Genomic DNA, 10,000 nt, shown 5'->3' with positions numbered 1-10,000 from the left:
CAATGCTTTCTCTTTCCTTTTTTTCTAATTTAGGATAAAACTTTTTAGGATAAAATAATTTAACACTTTTGGTTTCATCTCCTACACAGGATACCAGAGAGAGTTGACCTACAAACACAATGATGGATCTTACAGCGCTTTCGGGATGAGCGATGCATCAGGAAACACATGGTGAGTCCGTGCAATGATTGAGCAGCGGAATCCGTGTTCAGGATGATGCAGCACTTTAATATAATCTAATGCAAACGGTTACAAATCGCAAAACACACTGTAATTGTAAAAGACTAATAGTCAGCGGAGCACACAGGCAAGGCAAACAGCGTGATGAAGCCAAGAAACAAAGGCACATGGTAATAAATACAAAAAGCAAAGAGAATGCAGGCAAAACCAATACAGTAGTTTGGAACGCAACAATGTTGATATTTCACGCATGAGTTTCGCTTAACCGTTAATGCACACGGAAGGAAAAAAAAACAGAAGTTAGCATTATGGTGAGGGCTTCGTATGATACAAATGAAGCAAATGTTTTAATCCTGATGGTTAATATATTTAAATATTTAAATAGTTCTAAATTTTGTACTTTATTGCTCTTATACCACATGAATTTGCAAAGAATTATAGCCTATTATTTATTAAAGAACATTCATTATGCTAAGAACAGAATGTTTATTGGATTATTACACAATGTTAATAATGCATAATAGCAGCTATAAACAATCATTCACAAATGAGCAGAAAGTTGGACTTGTGAAATCTTTTAACAGAAGTTATTCAAAATCATGGTGAACATTTTGATTGCTAATGCAGATACAGCTGGATCAAACAGGAAAACAGCTAGAAGATCAATGGCAGGAAGACAAAGCAGGTTGAAAGTTCTCAGCAATTATCTGAGATATGTTTGTGTTCTCAGGCTGACGGCGTTCGTGATGAAGTCATTCGGAAATGCGAAGAGATACATCTTCATAGATCAGGTGTTTGTGGACCAGGCGAAGTCCTGGCTCGGTCAACGTCAGCAGGCTAACGGATGCTTTGCCTCAGTGGGACAACTCTTCCATCTGGACATGAAGGTCAGGACACTAGTACAATACAACATGCTGTAAGGAGAAAATAATTAAGGACAGGAGGTGTGATGAAATCTTGAAGTTGTAGCCACAACCTTGATTATTTTTTATAACAGCACATCCAAAAGCGGCGTCAGTGATTTAATAACAAGGCAATGTGAATACATCGTTTTATTTATTAACACAAATTTCACAAATCACAAATTTGATTTGTTAATAGTAATATTTAATATCTCTCTCTCTGTCTCTCTCTCTGTCTCTCTCTGTCTCTCTCTCTCTCTCTCTGTCTCTCTCTGTCTCTCTCTCTGTCTGTCTCTCTCTCTCTCTCTCTCTCTGTCTCTCTTTCTCTCTCTCTGTCTGTCTCTCTCTCTCTGTCTCTCTCTGTCTGTCTCTCTGTCTGTCTCTCTCTCTTTCTCTCTCTCTCTCTCTCTGTCTCTCTCTCTCTCTCTGTCTCTCTCTCTCTCTGTGTGTCTGTCTGTCTGTCTCTCTCTGTCTGTCTCTCTCTCTTTCTCTCTCTCTCTCTCTGTCTGTCTCTCTCTCTCTCTCTCTCTCTCTCTTTCTCTCTCTCTCTCTCTCTCTCTCTCTCTCTCTCTCTCTCTCTCTCTCTCTCTCTCTCTCTCTCAGGGAGGAGTGAATGATGAGGTGACCCTCACAGCGTACATCACAGCTGCGATGCTGGAACTCAACTATACCATATCAGTCAGTAAACTGTTTTACAGATGAAATGTACATTAATTCTCTGATACAACTACAATGTTGAAGAATGTTATGTAAAAAATGTTTTGTAAATGTAAAAAAATTCATTTACAGTAAAGTAAAGACTTTACTTGATGATTTACCTTTCAAAAAAAACCCCATCCTTTCTGACTAGATACCGTAAACCTTAGCAAACCACACCGCAAACAATGCAAACTAAAATTAACAAGAGAATCATGAGATTATATTATATTAATTTGTTAATCTGTGTATGTCAGGATCCTGTGGTGGACAACGGTCTTACCTGCCTGAGGAACGCATACACTCAGGTGAACTCCACCTATGCCAAGGCTCTCCTCTTCTACACCTTCACCCTGGCTGAAGATGAGGAGATGAGGAACACACTCATCTCAGACCTGGATGCAGTGGCCATAGTCTCAGGTTTTAAATCATTTTGAATTGTGTCAATAAATAACTAAATAACTGGGACAATATTTTCAGTATTTCTGTAACATCTCCATCAGGTGGTGGACGTCACTGGAGCAGAGTGAGCGATGGATCGGTGACGGACTCTTTGGAAGTAGAGATGACCTCGTATGTGCTTCTGTCTCTGATGTCTGGACACCAGCTCTATGGGTATGGTCTGAGTTACAGCATCAGTATCGTCCACTGGCTTTCTCAGCAGCAGAACTCCTTCGGAGGCTTCGCGTCTACACAGGTACAAAGGTTCTACATATCAAATGCACATTTCTTAAAAGATCTATTGCCAAAATCTCATTAAATATCTCTTTTAATTTTACCCCAAATTAAAATGCTTTATGCTTTGAGTGCTTTTAGATACTTGCCCTGATCTATGATTTGTCGCAATTTATCACAGAGGTTCCAAAAAACTGTTACTCTTTTACACCATAGTTTGCACCTTTCCAAACTATATCCAATTAATTTATATTACGACAAGTGACGCCATCTGAGTGCTTTGAAGAACAAATTTGAAGAACAATTAAATCAAACAGAATGCACGTGTACACAATCCGAATTGCACCGGCCAAAGGTTTAAATACATTTGCCAACAGGATATTTCAGCTTTTGTGTTTTATTTAATTCCCAAAGATCTCTGTACACAACACAGTAATGTGTACAGGAAGTAAAGAGGTCTGAAACTGTTATGTTTACATTTCTAGCATTTAGCAGCCTCCGTTATCCAGAATGACTTACATTTTATTTCAGTAGTCCCACACAGTAACCGCTAGGCTTCCACATCCCTCAGTCTTGACCTAAGTTTGAATGTTTTATCATTTCTATTCATATTTTATGTCCAAAACAAATAAAAACGCCATTCTTCCGCACATAAAACAGTTGTGAATTCTTTGCTTGAAGTCATATTACATCTTATTAAGAAAAGGTTTCTGTTTACACTTTCACTGTACTCTTTCCCATCATCTAGGACACTGTCGTGGCTCTTCAGGCTCTGGCTAAGTACAGCTACGCCACCTACAGTCCAGCAGGATCTGTAAATATTACTATAACCTCACCATCAGGGCTGATTAACACCTTCACCATCAATCAGAGTAACAGACTGCTGTATCAGGAGAGTGAGCTGCAGGAGGTTCCTGGAGATTACGACCTTAGAGCAGAAGGGAGCGGCTGTGTGTACGTGCAGGTCGGTAGATCATCATTATTTTACTCACTTTTCTCACTCACATCAGCTCCATTATTAATTAAGAAGTTTCTTTTATTTCCGTCTAGTTCAATTTGCGCTACAACATCCCTCCTCCTCCCGGCGACTCGTCGTTCACCATCTCGGCTTCAGCGAACGGAAACTGCAGGGTTCCGATTCCAACTCTTGAAGTGACGATTACTGTCATGTGAGATCTACTGCAACGCCAATTTATCAAGAATTTTCTTTGCAATTATTGTAGTATTATTAATTACTTGACAGAACATGGAGTATTTTATGGTATATTATCAGAACAGCACAGCTAAAGAACCAATCTGTGAAAGTGATCACCTTATAAAATCTTCTCGTTTATTTCGGTTTCATCTTTAAATAATGAGCGTAACGTTCGATTCGTTTTCAATGTTACTTTGAGAAAGCTGAGGTTATAGTTTATGAAATATATAAATCAGGTACTTTAGAACAAATGAAGTGAAACTGAGTGACTACTGTATATATATGATCTGTAAATTTCAGGTATAATGGTAATCGTTTGGAGACCAACATGGTGGTCATCGAGGTCAAGCCTCTTTCTGGCTTCAGTGCTGACGTGACGTCTGTGCAGCTCGTGAACGGCAATTCGAATGTATGAGAAGCGTAAAGCATAAAAAAAGATTTATATTATGTTTATAATATATTATAATGTTGTATTATAATACATTTATAATGTTGAGCTCGTGATGAAACTGAACTAAACTCTGTCCTAAACATCAGATTATTGACCGCTTATCATTAATCTCTGATTATCTTTCATCTAGTCAAATGACGGAATTGTGCAACATGTGGATCAACTTGAAGGAAGAGCGATTATCTACCTGAATAAAGTAAGAAAAACACACACACACACACACGTGACGTGACATACGGCTAAGTACGGTGACCCATACTCAGAATTCGTTCTCTGCATTTAACCCATCCAAAGTGCACACACACACACGCACACACACGCACACACACACACACACGCACACACACACGCGCACACGCACACACACACGCACACACACACGCGCACACGCACACACACACAAGGGTTTGGTGCCTTGCTCAAGGGCACCTCAGTCGTGGCCGGCCCGAGACTCGAACCCACAACCTTTGGGTTACGAATCAGACTCTCTAACCATTAGGCCATGACTGCCCATTCGCATATCCCAGGTTATGGGGTCACAGCGCAGGGTCAAGCCATAGGGACGGCGCCTCTGGAGCAGGTGAGTTTAAGGACCTTGCCCAAGGACCCAACGTTGATGCTCAGCAGCTTGTGGACTCGAACCCCGAACTTATGATCAAGATCCCAGCGCCTTAACCGCTTGATCATCACGTCCTCACACACACCAAAGCCAGAACAATAATGTGCACATTTTCATGTTAGGCTCCACACTTAATCCTGATAAAAAGACCATATTTATTCTATAGATGTTCAGATTATTGTTATCGTTAAGACTAATTAGGTTATAACTCTAATTAGGCTAAAATCTTTTTTCTATAGTATATGGTAAGAATGAAATGAAAATAATCTTGTCTAATATCTCTGTCTGTTTCAGCTTACAGTCGGAGAGGAGAAGGTCTACACCTTGAACATCATACAGGACCTTTCAGTGCAGAACCTGAAACCAGCTGTTGTGAAGGTTTATGACTACTACTACACCGGTACGCACAGTAAAAGCTGTACATGTAGCTGTCTAAAGTAATTCTATACATAGAGCTCATATTGTTGTGTCATACTGATTTCTGTATTAATTCTGATTTTTTTTTTCTTCTTCTAAAGTTGAGAGAGCTGCAACTGTGTACACGTCTCCATGTCCATTCCAGTGAGAGTCTGTACTGTACACCATCTCAACCAAAGCCTAGAATGAGATTTTTTCCACTTTACTTATTTTTATGGGGCTTCCAGCTACCAAAATATCAAAACCTTTTAATTTCATAAATGTTCAGTAATTAATTAACGGTGTGATTTATTTTCCCCTCTCCTCTTGGCATTATGCTCAACTTAAACTAATAATCATGATATATCTGTTATGTCTCGCTAATAAAGGTGCCTAATAAAATTTCTCTTCAATATATTATATATCAGTAAAATAATTGTGTTTTGATTTATTTGGAAGAGGATAAATTATGAATAATAATCATTCATAACATGATTTTAAAATGATTTATTGGTTTTAACCGATCAAACAGTATACTGTGAATTTAGCGAATGTAAATCCTTACATTAGGTGTTTGAGTTGTTCCTGAGAGTTATGAGTTTTTAACACCGAAGCACGTCTAAACACTAAGACTTGTGTAATCTATTTAGCTTCTCTGTATTTGTTATGGTCGAATTTTAACTCCTTTCCTCTCGTTTAACTCTATTTGAAAACTGCAAAAAAAAAAAAAAAAAAAAAAAAAAAAAAAAAAGGCAAATATAATGAAATATTCTAATAAATTTTTCAATATGCACTGATCATCAGTCTTATGTGTGTCATGTTCTTTCATTTCAGACATTTCTCTTGTATTTCATTTGTTCCTTAAGTAAAGTTTGGGGTAAAGTTTGCTGGTTTCTGTAACACTAGGTTAGGTATAAAATTAGAAGAAGGAAAAAAAAAAGTTTATTTATTCAAAGCAAAGCGTCAAGTCAAACTAGGCCGGAAAAATCTTCCCTCCCGATGTCTTCTTCAAAAATCGCCAATGTTGGCTACACGGCACACTAGAGAGTAGATGGAACAATGCAGCTTGAAACACATCAGATTGGTGTTTTCCCAGTCACTTACAGTAGTACTAACTCCAATAAACATGGTCCTCCCTTTATACAGCTCTATTTCTCATAAACTAAATGTCATATTAGTATTAATGTGGGATATACTGTATAGGATATAGAGGCTTGGGAATACTGGACTGTGGGAAAACATGGACTTGTATTTAGTGCCCATAAGAATGTTCGGGGTGTTCGGGGTGTTCGGGGTGTTCGGAGTGCAGTAATTCAGAACATACAGTAAGGCCTTGATAAAATATAGTCTTTGGAATATACTGTAAGGTTGTGGATATTTTGAGATTGAGCACATTGTGGACTGGGAACATGAGAACCTTGTTCATGAATATCTCTGTGAACATATGGTATTAGGTTATAGGTTCTTGAGAATATTCAGTAGGCCAATAGGAATATAGGGTTAGGTGAATATAAGGGGGTTTTTACACCTGGTCACTTCAGGCGTTTTCTGTGATCCGATAGATACCCGATGGTAAAAACACCTGGTCTAAATGTCCTCCGAAAAGGTTTCAAGACGGATATAAACCCGATGGTACAAACCCCTTCAGGAGGTGGTCTGGGACGCGTTTCAGGTGAAACTGGACAGGTGTAAATGAATGTGGTTGTTCAAGCCACATACGTCAGAGCTATACTCCTATGCTCCAGACACAGATATGTTTTCCCACAAGCGCTGGCTCAGATCTTTCACCCAGGCGTCTCGTCGGGTCTTAAAACGCGCTGCTGCCGCCAGCAAAAATGCAGCAAACAGTAAATGCTGTTTCTTGTAGCAACCACATGCACCAAAGCGTGTTCCATTTCAATTAACCCAGAAATGAGGTAAAATATATTAGCATTTTGGGCGGGAGTAGAAAGATCGGATCGATATCCGATTCGCAGAGAAACATTTACGTGGCCTGATGTAAATGGGCCAGTTTAGCTATCGGATCAGAGAAAACACATGAAGTGACCAGGTGTAAAAAGGCCCTAAAATGCCCAGAATATACTGTAGGGTTTGGGGAATACAGGACACCAGAAATACACTCATATACATTCCAAGTATTTGCATTTTGCGCTGGTGGGTCATAACCAAGTTGTAAGAACTGCTTCAAAATGTCAAAAGTAGAAAAAGGAGAAAGAGACAAAAACAGAGATGAAAACTGCATTTAAACTCAAACAGGCTGTTTATCGGCTGATCAAAAGTTTAAGACCACAGCACAAAAAACCCACAACAGAACTAACAGAGTCAAAAAAAAAAACTTCTCTTGCAGATGCTGACTTATGGTTATTGGGCTGCAGTCCGTCGGATCCTCCGGTTCTGTGCAGGTGAAATATTTTTGGGTCTTCCGCATGAATTTGTCCGAAATCTCTCAGGATCTTTTAAGAATTTTAAAATGTCTGTCTTACTGCATTCAACCTCAGCAGTGATGGCTCGTTGCGAGAGCCCTTTCTTGTGTAGCTCAACAATCTGTCAGGTTCAAAAACAGAAAGCCTTTTTGCTTTTACCTTCAGGAGATCATGACAGTGTGACTCTCTGGAGGTCAGTGACATTAAAGCCATATTTTTGCACAGATTTTAACTTTTAAAGTCTTTAATCATCTGATGAACAGCTTAAATTTGAACTTAAACTTATAAGTGTGTTCCTGCTGAAAGATGCCACTGCCATTAGTGAACACACTTTTCCTGCAATATCAGGAGGGAAAGCATTCCATCTGAACATTTCCCAGAGCATCACAATGCCTTCTTCCTCTAGTGCATCCTGGTGCCATCTCTTCCCCAAGTAAGAAACTCGCATACATTTGTCCATTCAGGAAACATAATTCATCAGAACAGCCCACTTACTTCCATTGCTCCATGATTTAGTTGTGATGTTCACGTGCACATTGTAGGCACTTTGGCCAGCGGACACGAGTCGGCATGGGCACTCTGACTGGTCTTAAGCTATACAGCCACATATCCAGCAAGCTGTGTCTTTTGTCCCTGGGTTTTGTCCCCTGATCTCTGCTACTTGTATTTTGTTGTTCTCTGTTTTGTGTTTGTTATTGTATTTTAGTCACCTAAATCTCCATAGAGTTTCCAAGTGTTTATACTTTTGTTATCTTTAATAAATTCCCAGTTTGTTATTCTATCCCTGCATTTAAGTCTGATTTTGTTTCCCATCGAGGCTCCAACCTCTGACAGGTTTAGTCGTAAATAAGAAATAAAATATTCTGTGATGTGACATTATTGGAAAATAATCAGTGATGGAGTGTGATGATGATGATGATGATGATGATGATGATGATGCAGGATTACTGTTACCATCTCAACATGTTTTATTATCCTATAACAGCAAGTGAATTATTCTGCTTTTACTACAGCAGTTAATGAAACGATTTTTAGTTAAATCCATTTCTAGTTATTTTAAATGAAGTCGGAAGAAATCGTGATCTCTCGATCGGTTCGGCTTGTGTTCAAGGATTGTTGATTTATTGTCAATTTAGTCAAAACAGCGACGGCAGAGGACAAGGAACACAATGAACTTTAAGAACACATCATATCTTCATGTCAGTAATGTTTTAAATGAAAGGTCAGTGAAGAAATGTAAACTAAATGCTAACATTGGTCCGTCAGAGCCTCAGAAAATGTGTGTGTGTGTGTGTGTGTGTGTACTGTGTGTATATATAGTTTTAATTTTATTGTATTGTTTATAATTAAACATATGCAAATAAATTAATCTGTTATCTAATTAAACATGTACACACGTGGACAACATTGTTGGTACCCTTCGGTCAATGAAAGAAAAACTCACAAAACTTTAATCTGACAAAAGTAATAACAAATAAAAATTCTATGAATGTTAATCAGTGAAAGTCAGACATTGCTTTTCAACCATGCTTCAATGGAATTATTAAAAAAATAAACTCAAGGAACAGGCCTAGACAAAAATGATGGTACCCCTAACTTAATATTTTGTTGCACAACCTTTTGAGGCAATCAGACGATTCGTGTAACTGTCACTGAGACTTCTGCACGTCTCAGCAGGTATTTAAAACATGCACATTATTTATATGCCTAAAAGTCTCCAATGGGACTGGAGTGGAAATCGTTCAAGCGTACAAAAAAATAAGGAACAACAACACAAGATTTTACATTTAAATTGGACAAAGGTTTAAATAATTGAGAGAAATATTTATATATTATATTTATTTCATTAGTAATAACCCCAATTATTAGTGTACAGAATTAAATATAGTGTACACTGCAAAAACAAATATCGTCACATTTATAAGATCGTGACAGTAAAACAAAATGCTAAGCTTGATTTGATCAGTTTAATAATACTAGAAACTAAAATTATAATTTGTTATAAAAGAAATTGACTAAAATTTTCTGTCTTATTCTCTCACTCATTTTCTCTCTTTATTCAGCTTGTTCAAGGTCTGTTTGTCCTAACGGTAGTGAAGAGAAACATGATGACCGTCAAACCGATAAGAACTTTTTCAATGCTGAAGTGTATCTGTGATCTCTGTACTGACCCTCAGCAGTTAGCCTTAAATTTAACCTTGACCTTGAGACTCTAATGAAGGAAAACCATAAAGGAAAAAAAAATGAAGGAATTAGCTCATGGAAACATTGCCATATATTCAAACCGTTGCCATTTTATATGTCATCGCATCAATTATCCGTAAACTACATCAGCACAGCTTCTGAAGACATGTTCCATTTGCTCCGTCACTCGGCTCCGGCGCAAAACCCCAGTATTAAACTCTTCTTTTAGCTGGAAAAGGTTTACTGGATGGCTCAGTCGCTAGAGCATCAGACTTTTCT

The 10,000-nt window shown here is 38.2% G+C and overlaps 1 protein-coding gene across 1 annotated transcript in view; it reads left to right on the top strand.

The window, feature by feature from the left end:
* LOC113656700 (alpha-2-macroglobulin-like protein 1) overlaps positions 1-5,912 on the top strand; it is a 58,867-nt gene extending 52,955 nt beyond the window's left edge. Inside the window, exons 16-26 of the mRNA XM_047799812.1 lie at positions 90-171; positions 911-1,067; positions 1,686-1,760; positions 2,036-2,198; positions 2,282-2,475; positions 3,202-3,417; positions 3,504-3,622; positions 3,949-4,057; positions 4,230-4,295; positions 5,013-5,118; positions 5,237-5,912. Of these exons, the coding sequence (XP_047655768.1) occupies positions 90-171; positions 911-1,067; positions 1,686-1,760; positions 2,036-2,198; positions 2,282-2,475; positions 3,202-3,417; positions 3,504-3,622; positions 3,949-4,057; positions 4,230-4,295; positions 5,013-5,118; positions 5,237-5,283 (1,334 nt within the window). The 3' untranslated portion in view covers positions 5,284-5,912. The remainder of the gene's footprint in view (positions 1-89; positions 172-910; positions 1,068-1,685; positions 1,761-2,035; positions 2,199-2,281; positions 2,476-3,201; positions 3,418-3,503; positions 3,623-3,948; positions 4,058-4,229; positions 4,296-5,012; positions 5,119-5,236) is intronic.
* The last annotated feature ends 4,088 nt before the right edge of the window (positions 5,913-10,000 follow it).

The sequence above is a fragment of the Tachysurus fulvidraco genome, chromosome 14, assembly GCF_022655615.1.
Source record: "Tachysurus fulvidraco isolate hzauxx_2018 chromosome 14, HZAU_PFXX_2.0, whole genome shotgun sequence".
NCBI lineage: Eukaryota > Metazoa > Chordata > Actinopteri > Siluriformes > Bagridae > Tachysurus > Tachysurus fulvidraco.
Note: the sequence above shows the minus strand (reverse complement) of the source record. Positions and strands in the feature narration are given on the sequence as shown.